Below are 16,932 nucleotides of genomic sequence, written 5' to 3'. Positions count from 1 at the left end.
TGCCCCCCGGATGGAAACGCCAAAGATCCTGCAAAGTGAAATGAGACAATGCATCAGCAGCATTATTTAGGATACACGTAACATGTTTTGCTCTTGTGATTCTTAAAACAAGTCAGTACCAGTTATTAGCACATAAATGGACTAAACAAAGGAAATACTATCAGAACAAAATCTTACTGATTGGTTTTGGAACTGATCCGTTGATATATGTAAGGCCACTACTAGGGGAAACAGCTTTAAGAAAGCCAATTTTTTTTAACAAGTCTGAGTCAAACCAATGCTGAGACCAGGCCTGAGCACACCATTTAGAGCCTAATATCCCACCGAAACCAACGCTACCCTCAACATCACTAAACCTTTCAAAATCCTGGCTAGAACACAAAGGTACCAGCCATATCATATACTGTTTGCAATTCGCAAGGAAGGATAACCACATTCTCCTGTCCTGTTTCTGAGCCATGGGCAGGGCTGGTTCCATGGTATTTTCCCTCAATTCAGACATGGCTTGTGTGATAGAGCGTAAGAAATGTAAAAATGTAAATGTCGGAATTTGTAAAGCGCACAGCTACCTCCACTGGAGGTGTCCTGGCGCTGTCCGTATACCGCTTAGGAACCCTTCCTGGGAAATGTCCACTCCTGGGCTCCCCCCAGGTGCAGCCAGGCATCCCAGCACTTTTGGGGCTGTTGTGGAGACTAAGCAAGCTATTGCCCAGAGTTGCAGCGTGGGACCCATGATCAGAACAGGCACTGAGGCAAGAATATCCAGTCAGAGGAATTATTGAGCCGGAGACCCGCCGAGGCAAGAATCAAACCCTGGTCCCTGGCCAGAGCTCTGCATCAAGGTCTGCCTGCTCTAACCATTGAGCCACACTTCTCCATATAAGAAGGGTCAGCCCATGGGGATGAAGCATAACGCAAAATTGAGCTGGCCAACTAATACCTGCAACTGCTGTAGAGTTACTTTCTACACCTGGGGAAAAGACTCAAGTAATGATCGAAATGCATCAGCTAGCCTGCATTTCCTTTTCACTGAGTCAATCTCAATATAAAGAAACACCAGAGTCGTAGTTGGACCTACTGTCTTATTATGGGGTAACGGTGGGGGTGTTACAAGCTGCACGACAAGATGCTGCATCGCATTGTGAAGAGTTCTGGGTGGCTGCCATGTTAAACCCATCCTCCTCACAGCTGAAACAGACTAAAGGCTGCTGCCCCAACACGATTATGGCACCGGGAGCCTGGTGAAAAGGTTCAATGAACAAATGTGCCATGAAGGGCTCCTCAACTTCTACATCGCCTGTAAGAAATTAGTTTGTTTATTGACTGGAGTGTGAGCCCTGGTCAAGAAACAACCACAATCCTTGTCAGGGTAAGGCACAAGAAAACCCCAAATTAACCTGTGCTCAACCCATGGTAGCTTGGCACACAGCAGTGAGGCTTAACTTGGAGGCAATGTATAAAGTATTTATGCAACACTTCAAAAAGTAAAACAGTGAAAACCCCACACAGAAAGGATCCCAGATCAAGGGGGGAATTTAGAGCTCAATTTAATAAATAAAACAAGACAAAACAACAAAAACCCAATCATTAGAACCAGAGATATTCGATTTTAAAGCTTTTAGGTAAAATAGCACCAAAAGGCAAAAAGTGCAAACTTAAGATATCTAGATGCGCTGGACTGGGTCAAAGTCACAAGTTTAGGCTGACCATGATGGAGTGCATGCTGGTTACAGAGTCCCAGTTAGGCCCCCTTGAACAGAGTACCCTTAATCCTGGTTTGTGGAGCGCTGTGTGGATCCGCGTCAAAGATGCTCTGCTCAGCCGAAGTGAAGCGGCAAGACTGCGGTGCCAAGTCCTGTGGCGTCGACGTTGAGCAACCCATTGACGAAGGCTTGTAATGCGAACTCTGGAGTCAGGGATGTGTCGCCCAGTAGAGCCATGCATTGGTTCTGAGGAGCTGCGAGGCTACAATGCGGACTTTGGTGTCATCGTTGAGGCTACCATTGATGAGAGATGTGAGGACCTGCGCCGAGGATCAGTCTTTGCGATGGTTCCACCATGCAGCAGAAGAGATGCCATGTTCCACTGGGTCCAAAGGGAGGTCCAGTCCTTCTCACCCAGGCAGGATGGCAGCAGGCAGCAATCAGCACAGCGAAGCAGGAGTCCAGCAGAGTGGCAGTCCTTCAGCAGCACAGCAGACCTTCCTGACAGGGTATCCACAGTGTACTCAAGTGGTGGTATCTGAGGTCCATCTTTTATATCCAGATGCCCTGGCCCTGTAAGGTGAGAGAAGTTTCCAGATAGTGGCTCAGAAGTCAATGACATTTCCTGCTTCCCCTGCCCTGGTACCAAGGTGGCTGGATTGACAACGTAATGTTATTAGGCCCTTTGTGTGGAGATAGGACACAGCCTATTCAGGTGTAGGTGAGGCTATGCTGAGCTCTACCCCCATCCTGCCCGCAGTTAGTTAGGTGTGCCATCCAGGCACACCTAATCCTCTATTGCGTGATGGTCTTGGACGAATGTGCAAAGTCTGTCAGTTACACCCAGTCATGTGACCCAGGCCAGGCTGTAGGCAGAAAAAGGGATAAGGGCAGAAAAATGCCAACTTTGTAAAAGTAAAAAAAAAACAATTGATGGATGGAATGCTGATATCCAGGTCTAGAAAGAGGTCAAGGCCAAAGGGCAGGCAAACTTTAAACCCCCTTGGCTACCTCAGTGGTGATGCACAGAAGTGATGCGACACAGCACACTTCCTGTCACCCTGTCCACGCCTCTTGCGAGTTGAGGCAAAAGGAAGCCTCCACTGGCCATAACTGACCTTAGTCCGCATGTCGCTGGATCCAAGGAGGGGCCTGGACCACAGAGGCCCCGTATCCCAAGTGCTGCACCCCTGTCCAATAGACCTGAATACCACCAGTTTGGCCCGCACCCCACACTACCCAAACAAGGCACCAACAGAACTTGCATAGAAAACCTGGTTTTAGTGGAGCAGTTTAATTCAATATTGGCATACCACATTTGTGAACCAGCAGGAAGAAAAACATCACACGAAATGGCATTGGATTATGTGCAAACCACACTTGTGAACAAAACAGTCTTCAAAATTCAAAGTGCACCCTTCACACCAGGGCCATCCCGCAATCCTGAACGACATTGGGCCACACAGGTGCAGCCACCTGCATCCGTGAGGGGCGGTCCCGTGCCACTGTACAGTTGTCCTCATTACGGGAATCGGCCCGAACACCAAGCTCCCCAAGGGGATGCGAGGAGGTGGGCAGGAGCAGCGATTCCGTACCCTCCCCTAATGATCGAACTGTGCTCCCTAGCCCACAAGCTGGTGTGCACATCCTCTGGTTGGCTCAGGAGTGCTGGATCTTACCGCTTAGTGCTGTCCTGGGGACTGCTTTGGAAGTCCTCCCCACCCCCTCTGCTAACTAGGGGTGACTTTAGGATTCTAGGCATTGCCACATGGGCAACCAGGACCCAAAGGTCCTTCGCCCTCCCCATCATAAAACATTTGCTGTGCAAACGTCCAAATGTCCTTGATTAATAAATCAGTCCCTGCGCCTGGACACCATTCTCGTGAAACATGTCATTACCCCAGAGAAGTTTGTGTGGGATATTCCAAAGGCAACCCGGGCCCAGCCTGGAAATCTCAGAGTTCAAATGCCGCACCGAAATGTTGATTACCCTAGACTTGATATACTTGCCCAGGGCCGGTGTGGCACCATGTGTGACCATGCAATAGCCTCCTCAGGAGAAGCCTTGCCCAATTGCGCAAATTAAGTCAAAATTGCCTAGCTGAGGCCCTTATGGCCCATTCTCAGCAAGTCATTACCTCCAAAGTGTACTACAATGTGGTTCGGGAACTGAAGTCCCTCACAACCCCTGGCTACCTGGATCAACCTCTGTAACTGTGAAATATGGAGGCTGCCAATCCCGCACCAGCAAAAGGAAACTTCACGCACAGCTGAGGGCTTGGGTCCACGGAGCAGTTGCAACCTGTAGGCTGCCTAATGACTGACCAACCACCCACACGACCGTGGATGGCATCCTACTAAAGAACAGGAAAAACACAGGTGAGCAGGCATTAAAGGGCAAATAATCATGTACCAGCTATGTCATTGCAAGTCGGGGCAAATGTAACGCTTGTTTGACTTAAGCAACCAGCGCCCTCATTTTTTTTAATCTTCAGGTGACATGCCTGCCCCTGCCGCCTCTGTGGCTGCTCCTATTCTAAAGGAGAGATTAACCCTCTGGTTTATGCCTGCCGTCCAATGGGCTGCTGTCAGAACCGATGCAAACTGGTAGCACGAGAGGCAGCCCCATTCGGGTGGATGAACAAAGCCGAAGTCGCTATGTCAGGACGAATTGCCGAGTAAGATCCCATTCGACCTCCAGGGCAGAGATGAGAACCTCGAGCCGCCTTGAGTTTGATCACAGCCCCCCTCCCTTCCTGATTTGTTTTGGACTTTCTCATCCAGGTAATCAGTTCCTCGTTGCCTAACTGCACATCCGCTCACTGAGGACCCCCCCCACGCCGAGTCAGTCCTACAGACTACACCAGTTCGCTAACCCTAAAGGTGCTGTAAAAAGCCGTACTGAATGCATTGGCAAAAACTGCCGCCTCGTATGGGGACGTACACACCTTAGGCAGAATTGACAACGGGAGGCCCAGACCATGCGCAATATTTTTCAGGACCATCAAGTCTAGCCTACCTAGCTAATGCTTTCTTAATGAGGAAGGAACTATTCAAGTCACCTGCAGCCTTCATTTTAGGGAAAAACCTTATGGCTGAGAGGTGGGCTCGAGCACAAGATACTAGCTTGCCCTGTTCTTTCAGGTTACCCAGAAAGAGAAAAATTGTGCCCGGGTTGAACATGGCAGGGATATTATGTGTGTGCAAAAGGACCTATAGTGTACAAACCATTTTTCATAGGACAACTGCGTGCGTTTTGCAAGTGAGGCTGCCACTAAATCTGGTCAGGCAAGACTCTAATTTTCCACAGATATGATGGGAACTCTGTCATCTCCTCAGCTGCTTGTGGGTGGAAATCCTGAAAATGCTGTAGCTAGAGCAAGATAAGCCATTAGCAGCATTATTAAGAATACCAGGAGCATACTTAGTTTGAAATGGAATGTTAGCTTTCAACCACAATAGAATCAAATGTTTAAGCAACCACAGAACACATTTGCATGAAGCCCCCTGCCTGTTGATAACCTCCACTACCGCCATATTGTCTGACCAGAAGATTACACTCCTGTCTCTGAGTGCCTCCACCCAGATGGCCCCTGCTACAATGATAGGGAACAGACCAAGAAAGGTGACATTCCTAGTGATGCGGCTGTCGTGCCACGCAACCGGTCAATCTCCCCTACACCATTCAGATCTCAATATAGCTCAAAAACCAACGCTGCCTGCATAGTCTCTAAAGAGGCTTAGCGCGCAGCTTTAAATCTGGTGTGAAGGCCATATAAAAGAGCTGTTAAATTGCTGTAGGAAGGCGTGACATATCCTCAAGTCTTCCTAAACCTCACTATATACCCGGGAATGGTGGTGTTTCTCTCTGAGGCAGGCCATTGACCTAGCAATCAATCAGGAGTTTGTTAAAGCGCGACTACTCACCCGTAAGGGTCTCAAGGCGCTAGGGGTGGGGGGGGAGTTGGGGGGGTGCAGGTTCCATTCCATCAAGGAGGGGGTCTGTCGAAGAGCCAGGTTTTGAGGTTTCTTGCGAAGATGGGGAGCGATGTTGTCTGTCTGAGGTGGAGCGGAAGGGCGTTCCATGCTTTGGCCGCGAGGAAGGAGAAGGAGCGCCCTCCCAATCTGGTCTTTCTGGTGCGGGGGACCACAGCGTAGGAAAGCTGGGCTGATCGTAGGGTCCTTTGGGGTGCGTGGAATTTGAGTCGGCTGTTCAGGTATGCTGGTCCGGTGCCGTGGAGGGCCTTGTGTGCGTGAGTGAGCATCTTAAAGGTGATTCTCGCCTCGACGGGGAGCCAGTGGAGTGTGCGCAGGTGCTGGGAGATGTGGCAGTGTTTTGGCAGGTTGAGGACCAGTCTTGCGGCGGCGTTCTGGATGTTCTGTAGCTTGCGGATGAGGTTTTTGTTTATTCCGGCGTAGAGTGCGTTGCCGTAGTCGAGTCTGCTGGTGACCAGGGCGTGAGTGACTGTCTTTCGGTGTTCGAGGGGGATCCATTTGAAGGTCTTACGAAGGAGGCGGAGGGTGTTGAAGCAAGAATATGAGACAGAGTAGACCGAGAGCAGGCGCAAACCATGGGAATGATCTGTAAAGCAAAATTCTGTTGGCCCGCTAACACCTAGAGCTGATGAAGTGTCACTTTTCTGGATGACAACCCTGTGTCAATGGACTGCCTAAAGGCCTGAACCTACTCCAAAGGGAGACGGCATTCCCCTGCCACATTGTCAATTTCATTACCCAGGAATGTAATGTACGTGGAAGGACCTAAAGTATTTACCGGCGCAATGGGAACCCCCTAATTCCTTGAAAAGGGAGATCAATGCATCAAGTGCCCCCGAGCAAACGTCAGAGTCCCGTAGCCCCAGGACCAGAAAATCATCCAAGTAGTGAATCACATCTCTGTGGCCTGTGCATGAGGTGAATATCCATTGTAACAGGGAGCTAAATTGTTCGAAATAAGTGCAGGACACTCTACATCCCATTGGCATACACTTATGGTAGAAAGAGCCCCCCAAATTGAAATCCCAAAATGTGGTAGTCATTGGGTGGACAGGGAGGATCCAGAAAGCAGACTCAATGCCCGTCTTTGCCAGCACTGCCCCCCGGCCTAGTTTGCGCAGTATGGCTAGAGCCTGGTCAATTGATGCATAACGCACGGAGCATAAATGTGGGTCGACTGCTTTATTCACTGAAGACCTTTCGGGAGCTGAGAGGATGTGGATCAATCTGAATTGCCTCTGTTCCTTTTTTGGGTACCACCCCGAACGGGGAACCAACAAAGTTCCTGAAGGTGGGGTGGTGGAAATGGGCCCGCTATCCTGCACAAGGTACCCTCCTTTCTTATTTTCTAGGACACTACCTCTTGATGCATGCGGGCTGATAGTAAATTGTTGCTGTGTGGGATGGGAGGCACATAAAATGTTGGGATCCTAAAACCTGAAGAAAACCCCAGATGTAGCAAATTGGCCGTGTCTCTGCTTGGGTACAAGTTCAACCATAGAATCGGCCTGATAATCTGGACCAGGGTGGGCAACTCACACTTAGCTTGAAGATTTAGTTCCCTCTTTCCCTTTATCCCTTGACTTCTTGGAGCATTTGAACTCTGGATGGGAAGGGTGGCCAAAAAAGGAGCAACTGTGCTTATATTTACAGGATCCAGCAGGATGTGTGCAGACTTTCCTATCGAAGACCCAGCACGAGACCTTCCTTTCGCCTGTTTGTTGCTGATGAAAAGGCGGATTTAAAGGAGTCTTGCTATTCACACTTTACAGCCATACATTGACCTCTGTCTGGTCCCACCCTATGTCTGGCTCTTCAGTTCTTGCCCATCTGAAATCCCAGTCATAATCTAACCAAGTAGTACCCCTGTAAACATAGAGCCCTTTCAATATCTTGTTAGAGCAAAATATTGTGAAGGCTGTGACTTCAGGTTTTCTCTCTAACATCAGTGAAATGTAAACATTGAACCCGAATCACCAATGTGTTATTGTCTCCTCAACCTTAGGTTTCTTATCCTTCGATGAGGTGTCCTTACTCCTTATGTTTTTGGCCGCATTTTCTCTTATCGCATTGCTCTTATCAAAGAGAATATATTCACAAATTCCCCTTTCCAAACTTTTTCCTTAACATCCAGTGGGACATTTGAAGACAGCTTCCCAGGTCCGGATAAAAATGTGTCTTGCCTCCCCGCAGAGCTAGGTGCTGAACCCTTCTCTCCACCCAGGTCGGTCTTCTTACCTGCGTCTGCCCTAGCAAATTCTTTAGCCAGAAACGTCTGGGCATTGGCCGCTACTTTATTGTGGGCACCCCCAATCGCACCAACATGTGCCGACCCAACTCTACTTGTTTTTTTCAGATCTGTAATCGCCACCATAATGTTGTTGGATGGGGCACAGGGGGTAGTTGACAAAGGAGGAGGGGTAACCCTAGCCACCAGTGTGGTCAGCTTAGAGAGTAACTGTGCCCCCGATACCAGAGCTCGTGCGATAGCGTCTAGATTCTCATCATGTCAGAACTGAAGGATTGTCATATTATATTCAAGAAAGTCATAGTTGTTGCGTAATCAACTAACAACTATTGACAAAGCCAATAGTCCTGGCTTGCTGGAGGTGTAATGTTTCTTTTCGTATTATATAGCTGGATGCAATTACAGAAGCAGCAAAATACAAGTCGGGCGGCACATTATGCCAAGCACAGCTTTTTAGCTCATGTGCTTTTAAGACACGATCTTCATTATATTGGCCACGCCTCTTTGAGAGACCACCCAGTTTTTTCATTCCACTTAAAGCAATGGATGGATGGATGGGTGATTTGGGTGAGTTGATTGAGTTGGGTGGGTATGATGAAGAGATGAAAGGAGTAGGGCTGGTTTGAGCATTTTTGCCACGGTTACTTTTGGTTACCCCGTCCTGCCCTGCTGAGCGCTGTGTAACATCATGCAATCAGAAATTGTAAACAGATGTAAATAATTTGCAGGTTTAGTGAGCAGGATCTGTTAGCAGGAAGTGTATTGTGTGTCAGGATATGTTACATTGTTAGGCGGTCCTGGTCATTTCTAATTACTGTTGGAGATTAATTCTTGATTACGCTGTTTCTTGGTGATATGTTCTGCGAGGGGGCAATAGAAAGATTTAAATGTAGGGGCGGTTGCGGCTGGGGAGAAATGGGACGAAAAGATGAGGAAAGGGCGAATCAATGTGAAAAGGAGGCTATAAATGATGTGGGGAGAGATAATAGAACAATGAGAGTACATGTGAACAACCATTGAGGGGCACTGAGAGCAAGCAAGGCACGTGTCCCCACTGGTGTAGCTAAGTATGTCCACACGTGTAATATACAACATATCAGGGTCCTCTGGCTGAGCATGTGGTCTGAATGGCGAAGTGGGTGCCCTCCAATTGCCACCTCCCCCAACAGGAAGAAGTGCTGGCGACACGAGCCGAGAGGTGTGACTTTCTCCACTCCCGCCGTCCACGTGGCAGGTGCGGGCGCGAGGTTGGGGAGGGCTGCATGACAATGGACCCGAAGCGTGCAGAGATCAAAAGAGTATGCCAGGGTGAGAATGAGGCACAAGCCTGTCCGAGACACCCCCTCAGGAGAACCACATTCCCTTCATCTAATGTGCGACCGACTTCAGCATCACAGAGTGCTGTCGGCACCATTCTAGCCCCCCCCCCCCCCCCCACACACACACACACATCCACTGCATTAAAATAGCCACGCGTCAAGTCTTGGGAAACCACCTCCCCTGCACAACCCCGACAAACCGGCACCACACAGGCCTTCCTGCACCGCTGGCATTTCCTCAGTTAAATGTGTCATGAGCGAAGGGACGGGTCTGAACCTAAATCACTAATCACTGACCTACCTCTACTACGAATACTTCTCTGCGCCACACACATTCCCTACGTGTAATGTGTTATGGGCGTATTATCTGGTAAACATTCCTCGCAGTACATGTACCTGCCCGTATTACAGGCTCCTCTGCACCGCACCGGGCAGACTGAGACTCGCGAGAGGCTGCGCGCCTCTCTGCGTCCCACAGTGCTCTGGGCAGCACGAGGACACATCTGCACCACGCCAGCGTCTGCACGTCACCGACCTCCGAACTCTAAACGCGCATCACTGCACCAGGCTCGCGCCTCTGCGCCATACAGGACTCTCTGCCCCACAAGGCCTTTCGGCGCCATACTGGTCTAGGCTCTCTGTACCACGCTGGCCTCTCTGCGCCACACTCGTCTCTCTGCACCTAAATGGGCTCTTTGCAACGCACTCGCCTCTCTCTCTGGCCCATATAGGACTCTCTGCACCAGACAGGGCTCTCTGCCCAGCACCGCCTCCCTGTACCACACTGGTTGCTCTGCACCTTGTAGGGCTCTTTGCACCACAGTCGACTCTGCACCATACTGTGCTCTTTGCACCCCACTCGCCTCTCTGCACCATACAGAGCTTTCTACCCCTCACCTTTTCAGTAAGACGTTTTACCTCTGCGCCACTGCCTGGTGCCAATTTGCACCACACCGGCCAGTCTGAACGTGATGGGCTTCGTGGCAATGCACCAGCCTCCCTGCAAAATCCTCACTGCACTGAGGCCACTACGCCATCCTTTCTCCATACAACACGTAGACGTTGCTGTAAGGCCCTGTCAGCTCTGCACAACATAGAACACTGCACCACACAGGCCGCTCTGCACCACACAAGCCACTCTGCACCACACAAGCCACTCTGCACCACACAAGCCACTCTGCACCACGTGTAGCTCTCCACACCACACAGTCCTCTCTGCTCCACATGGAACACTACACCACACAAGCCACTTTGCACCACACGAAACACTGCACCACACAAACCAATCTGCACTACATGAAACACTGCACCACACAAGCTGCTCTTTACCACACAAACCACTCTGCACTACATGAAACACCGCCCACACAAGCCGCTCTGCACCACATGAAACACTGCACCGCACAAGCCGCTCTGCACCACATGAAACACTGCACCACAGAAGATGCTGTGCACCGCATAAAATACTGCACCACACAGGCCGCTCTGCACCAAATGGAATACTGCTCAACACATGCCGCACTGCACCACATGGAACACTGCACCACATAGGCCACTCTGCACAACTTAAAGCTCTCCACGCGGTCAGCATCACATAAGATGCGCCACCAGACGGGCTTCTCTGCACACATGATTGTCTACAACGCGCTGCATTTGGGAGAAAGGCCGCTGCAGAAATGAGCTAATTAGGCTTTTTAAAAGAGTTTGCTGCCTACGATTTACGTTATAAACAAACTCCCTTAGACATAAAATTCATGTTATCAATAAATGTGGTGTATGTCGGGAACGACATATCCTGTAGCCTTATTTATCTAACCTGATGTACAAATATGTCTACAATACGCCCTGAAGTTAAAAATACTTCCAAGCATTTAGTGACAGAAGCAACAAAATCATACAAAACTGGTTACTGGTTCGCGCTGTTTTACGCATCAGACTTAAGTTTCTTTAGCAATGATTGGCTCGTCTTCCTCGTCACCAAGAAGAATTTCTGATTCTGTGTTCATTTCTTCAAATAATGTGCTTCTGATTGTCTACTTTGCCATCATTTCTTTGAGTGGAGTGAAGCTCTATGGGATAAAAGGGGGGGGGGGGGCAGCTGCCCTTTGGTGTCCGGGTTTACAGGGGGTGATCGCCGGCACGCTCGCGGCGGCATCTCTAAAGGCCAGGGAGACAAAGGGCGCAGGACAAGGTGTGAACGGCCTCTGCCCTCCTCCCCCGGCTTCCATAAAGCCGGCCTCCCCCACAGACCCTCAGACACAATCTTTCCTCTGCCGCTGCAGAGCTGCCTCCTGACCTCGCTCCCACGCGCAGCCATGAAGAAGTCATCCCCCGAGAGAGCCTTCAAGGGCATGAGAAAGGTACATGTCCGATCGGCCCCCAGTCCTGGTGCCTTGTGCTTCCTCCGGCCCCGCGTGGCCCTTTGGGTTCCCAGCTCTCCTTCATCTCGAGACCTTTGGGTTCATAGACCTCAGCTCTCCTGGTGTCTTGTGCTTTTTATATTCACATAATTTGCTTTCGTGGAAGGCGCGCTCTTTTGGGGGCATTTCTTCTTTGGTGTAGCGCGGCCTGTTGGTTCACTTTGTCCCCTTCTTCTAGTATTTTGCGCTGCTAGGGTTCAACCTGCCCCAGGGCCCAGCGGTCCTCGTATCTCTGCCTCTCGCGCTGCAGTGGCTCAACCCCCTCGCGCTCCCTTAATGCACAGCTTGGTCCTAATGTTCCTTCTTCTCTGCGTTTTCCCCTCAGCTCCTGAAGCCCGTGGTGGAGAAGCGGCGACGGGAGAGGATAAACTCGAGCCTGGAGACTTTACGGATGCTGCTGCTGGAGAAGGGGCCGAACGAGGTGAGCATTGACCCCGTGTACTCAACACAACGAATCTTACTCCTCTCGCAAAGAGTGTTACCTGTGCGTGTGTAGAGCCCTCCCGTGAACTTTGGTCTGTGTGCTCGCAGTGCGCACTGCTCCCAAGGAGCTGCGCGCACGGTCCTGGTGGCCTCTGGGCGCCGTCGCTGTGCCAAGAGCGCGCCATCGTCGGTGGTAGAAGGACTTGGGGGTCTGCAGCCCCTTTGATCGAGCTATTGTCGGGGAACGTCTAGGAGTCTGGGGTCATGCGAATTCCCGGAGGAGGCAGGTTCAGAAGGAGATAGGCTACCCACACACCTCTTCTGGCGCTGCGTAAACGTCTACAGATGGTCTGGATTATGCGTGCAACCAGCGATCAGATGGGTTCATGTCTTTAGTTATTCTCACCCAGTGGCGGAACGCAACCGTCGCTCCATGCGAACTAAGATGAGGGGGGGGGGGGCTTTCTCCCCAGATCTCCCAGATTTGCTTTGAGCTGAGCGGGGAGGGGGCTGCACCGCAGGGGCTACATGTATCTTCCTTACGCCCCAGTCCATATTATTTTATAGTGTGACGCTATTTTCTTTTCTTAATGTGCTATACGGGTTGGCAGTCACGTGGACTGTCAGTCTGCGGTCGGGGGACTGGGAGTGGGCATCAGGAACGACAGGGTGCATCGGTGATCAGACTGTAAGAGAACTCTTGGGTCGGGGCGCATGGGATGAGGCCTTTACGAAGACATTGGAAGGAGCTGTGCCTTGTGGTAAGGAAAGAGGCCGGTCATGAAACGGCGACACGGTTCAGCGAGCTTAAGCGTTCGCTGCTGACACGTGCTGTGGTCTACAGTGCACTAGGTTCATCCGGAGAGGGTGAACTCAGACGTTCATTTGTCTAAGGTCGAACAATTGTGTCTTATTACGTTGGCGCTGAAAGCAATAACTGTAATTACTGTGGTTTATAGCGTTTAGAAACACCGAACAGCTTTTAAGCGCGCTATTACGTAGGAAGATGCGATTCGCGAGTACACTGAAAGGAGAGCTGCGCGTGACAGCATACATGGAGGGGAAGGGGTGGGTGTGCGAAGTCGGTGTGTGGCACAGGGGCACTGACAGAGTGGTAAGTAAGCATGACTTTAAGGGCCGGTACGGGTGTGCTAGGTGTGACACTGGCAGAGGATGTGGTCCGTCGGCTAGACTGCCGACTTTGGAGCTGGGAAACCAGGGTTCGAGCTTCGGGGTCGCGTCCACATCCTGTGATCTGGGCAAATCACTTAATCTCCCCGTGTCTGAATGTGTAATGTAAAGCGCTCCAATACCTTCGGGTCGAGTTCACGCTATATAAATCTGCACAAAATAAAGAGAGAGAGGGTCGGTGGTAGAGGTCCGGTGGGGGGCTCGTGAAGTGAAAGAGAGCCCTCACCCTGCACCAACCGCCCAGGCACACTTGAAAGGGGAGGGGTCAGTGGTTGCAGGACGCTCTCCTGGGCTGCCCAAGCCTGTCACTCAAAAGTGCTGCAGACTCAGTTACTGAAATATTTGCACCCCGTCACTTTAAGGATTGCTTGGTACGGATGTGCCCGTATGTTGGGTTGCGAGTGCTCCAGCGCTGGTTAAATCGCTGCTTGCAGATTGCCCCGTGCTGGGAATACACTGCTAGTTTCCCAGTGCTGGTTCGAGGGAGCTCCTGTACTTGTTACACTGCTACGTTCTCATTGCATCAGTGCTGGGTGCAATGCTTGTTTGAGTGTGCTCCGGTGCTCATTATTAGATTGCTAGTTGGAGAATGCTCCGTTGCTGGTTAGATTACTCGTTTGAGAGGCTTCTAGTGCTGTATAGATGGATGGTTTCCGAGTGCTCCAATGGTGGTTGCAGATCGCTATTTTCAGCTAGGTTGTTAGGTTCAGTGGGTCCAGTTATGTTTTCAGAGCTGGTTTGAGTGCTCGTTTCTGAAGGCTGCAACAATGGTTCCATTGCTAGTTTAAGAGTGCTCGCTACTGGTTAAATAGCTAATTAACGAGTCCTCCAATGGTGGTTAGCATGCTACTTTCAGGGTGCTCTAGTGATAGATAATTAGTTAATTTCAGGGAACCACATTGCTAGTTAGTTGGATAGTGTTTCAGTGTGCTCCGGTGCTGGTTTGAATGTTACTTTCAAAGTGATCCTATGTTAGTCAGATTCTTACTTTGAGAATGTTCCGGCGTTGGCCAGACTGCGCTAGTTAGAGTGCTAGTTTTAGAGTGCTGCAGCGCTGGTTAGATTGCTAGTTCAGCCTGCTCCAGTGCTAGTTAGACTGCTAGTTTTAGAGGCTCCAGTGCTGATTAGATTAGAAGTTTCTGATGGCCCCTTGATGATTAGATCTCCAGTGCTGGTTAGTTCGCTAGTTTCAGAGTTATCCTATACTAGTTAGATTGCTATTGTAAAAGTGGCTTCGTGCTGCTTCGATTGCTACTTCCAGAGACCTCCTGTGCTCGGCAGATTGCTCATTTCCGAGGGCTCCACTGATGGTTCGATGGTTAGGTCCAAAGTGCTTTAGAGCGGTTATAGTTAGAGCACGAGTTCCACTAGTTAGATTGCTAGTTTTTTTAAATCCTCCATCGCTAGTTTGGTTGGTTATTCGAGAGTGCTCCACTATTGTTAAGGTTAATAGTTTCAGAGTTCTCCAGTACAGTTTACATTGCTTGTTTATCGTGTTCCAGTGCTAGTTAGATTGCTAGTTCTGCGTGCTCCAGTGCTAGTGAGATTGCTAGTTTCAGAGTGTTCCAGTGCTAGTTAGATTTCTTGTTCTGCGTGCTCCAGTGCTAGTTAGATTTCTAGTTTGAGTGTTCCAGTGCTAGTTAGATATTTAGTTCTGCGTGTTCCAGTGCTGGTTAGATTGCTAGTTTCAGAGTGTTCCAGGGCTAGTTAGATTTCTAGTTCTGCGCGCTCCAGTGCTAGTTAGATTGCTAGTTTCAGAGTGCTCCAGTGCCACTGAGGTTTGTAATTCCTGAGAGCCTCAGTGATGATTAGATAGCTGGTTTCAGAATTCTTGCTAGTTTCAGGGTGCTTCGTTGTGGTGATAGTTTCAGAGTTCTACTGTGCTGGTTACCCTGCCAATTTCTGAGGCCTCCATTGATAATGAGATGGTTAGATCCAGAGTGCTCCACCGCTAGTTAGAGTGCTAGTTTCAGAGTTGCTAGTTAGATTGCTGGGTTTTAAATGTCCCATTGATAGATTGGTTGTTTGCTTGACAGTTCTCCAGTACTGTTCAGGTTGATAGTTCAAGAGCGCTCTCCTATAGGCTAGTTAGTATGCGGATGCTCCAGTTTCACTCTAGCACTTCTCTGCTAGTTAGATTGTTCTTTTGAGTGTGTTCCAGTCCCATTTATAGTTGTTTTGAGAGTGCTCAGTGTGTGGTAGACTGTGATGTGTGAAGTCAGAATCTGGTTAGACTGTAACTTTGTTAGTGTTCCAGTAATAGTTGGATTGTTACCTCAGGAGTGTTTAGGTCTGGTTAGGCCACCACTTTGAGAGCTCACCACTCAGCATTAGACCGTCACTTTGACACAGCGACTTGAGAACAGGAGCACTTGTAAATTGGCATTTTGAGAATGCTCAAATGCTACCCAGGTTATCACTTTGAGATCGGCCCAGTGTTGGTTAGACTGTCGCTTTTCTGTTATTGTTTGTACTGTCACTTTCAGAGAGATCCAGTGCAGGTAACACTGTTACCTTGTGTCCTCCAGTACTGGTTAGACTTATACATTTAAGAACGCTCTAGTGTTGATTAGATTATCAATTGCACAGAGCTCTGATGCTGATTAAACCATCACTAAGTGCCATCATTTAGTGCGGGTTAGAATAATTTTGAGAGCCCTACAGTGCTCGTTGAAGTGTCACTTTAGCATCACTCAAGCGTTCATGTGCTCTAACCATGGTTGCATTTTTTAGGGCATGTGCCCATCTGTGTCATCTTCACTGTATCATTCCCAAGTTCTCATCCAAGCATTGTTTCTTCTTTCACAGAAGTTGAAAAACCCAAAGGTCGAAAAGGCGGACATTTTGGAAACTGCGGTGCAGTTTATCAGAACCCAAAACCAGAGTCTCGAGCCCCTACCTGATGAACGGCAGATCCACCAAGCTGGCTACCACGACTGCCTCCAAAGAGCCGCCTTCATCTTGAATGCCAACCAGGACATTGCACCAGAGAGGAAAGCTTTCCTCGGTGGATACTTCACTTCATGCCTCAATCAGCTGCAAACCTCCTCTATGCTGCTCCCACCTGGGGCCAGCTCATTGAGAACTACAGTTCATGAACACCTCCCGGAGACCGGCACAGCCCTTTTTGGAGCATCTTCAGAGAGACAGCTGGACATATTTTCATCCACAGAGAACCTGCCTTCTCATTCAAGTAGGTTTGCTGCTATGCAGGCCCCACCACAGCCATCTTGTGCACATCATCAGAGCTTCCAAGATGGCGGTCTGCGCACCAGCCGGACTGTTGGACCCCAAACAAACAATGACTCCCCAGCTCTGATCTCCGCAGTGTGGAGGCCCTGGCCTTAGGTGCATGCCGTGAAAGGTGACCAGCACCATAGAGGTTCTTCTTCTTGGAATGGACTTCCCTCAGAAGGAAGCTCGCACGTGTTATGTCTTTGCTCAAGCGTGCAGGCATCTTATTAAGATAAGTTGTGGAAAACTGAAGCAAAGGACAAAAAGACCTCTGGTCAAGGTCTGGAGCTCTGGAGGTCTAATCCTCTGGATTCTTGTAGGTCTCATGGCTGTGTGAATGGATGGCTCTGTTGCTCACTGCAAGGATGCACCACATCCCTCCCTTTGTACTTGTTTCA

General features: G+C 49.7%; 1 protein-coding gene across 1 annotated transcript; it reads left to right on the top strand.

The window, feature by feature from the left end:
• Positions 1 to 11,581: 11,581 nt before the first annotated feature.
• LOC144799436 (transcription factor HES-7.1-A-like) lies at positions 11,582 to 16,648 on the top strand. The gene is made up of 3 exons (XM_078670734.1): positions 11,582 to 11,626; positions 12,012 to 12,107; positions 16,109 to 16,648. Exons 1-3 carry the CDS (start codon positions 11,582 to 11,584, stop codon positions 16,646 to 16,648), a joined length of 681 nt encoding a protein of 226 aa, XP_078526860.1.
• The last annotated feature ends 284 nt before the right edge of the window (positions 16,649 to 16,932 follow it).

Source organism: Lissotriton helveticus, chromosome 12 (assembly GCF_964261635.1).
Source record: "Lissotriton helveticus chromosome 12, aLisHel1.1, whole genome shotgun sequence".
NCBI classification, from domain to species: domain Eukaryota; kingdom Metazoa; phylum Chordata; class Amphibia; order Caudata; family Salamandridae; genus Lissotriton; species Lissotriton helveticus.
The sequence above is the reverse complement of the archived record's forward strand: the minus strand, read 5'-3'. Positions and strand labels throughout refer to the sequence as shown.

Excerpts from the sequence above, each read along its gene's own strand:
- LOC144799436 (XM_078670734.1), top strand. The coding sequence starts at position 11,582 with ATGAAGAAGTCATCCCCCGAGAGAGCCTTCAAGGGCATGAGAAAG. Across the intron at positions 11,627-12,011 it reads CCTTCAAGGGCATGAGAAAG|CTCCTGAAGCCCGTGGTGGA; the intron begins GTACATGTCCGA and ends TTTTCCCCTCAG. Across the intron at positions 12,108-16,108 it reads TGGAGAAGGGGCCGAACGAG|AAGTTGAAAAACCCAAAGGT; the intron begins GTGAGCATTGAC and ends CTTCTTTCACAG.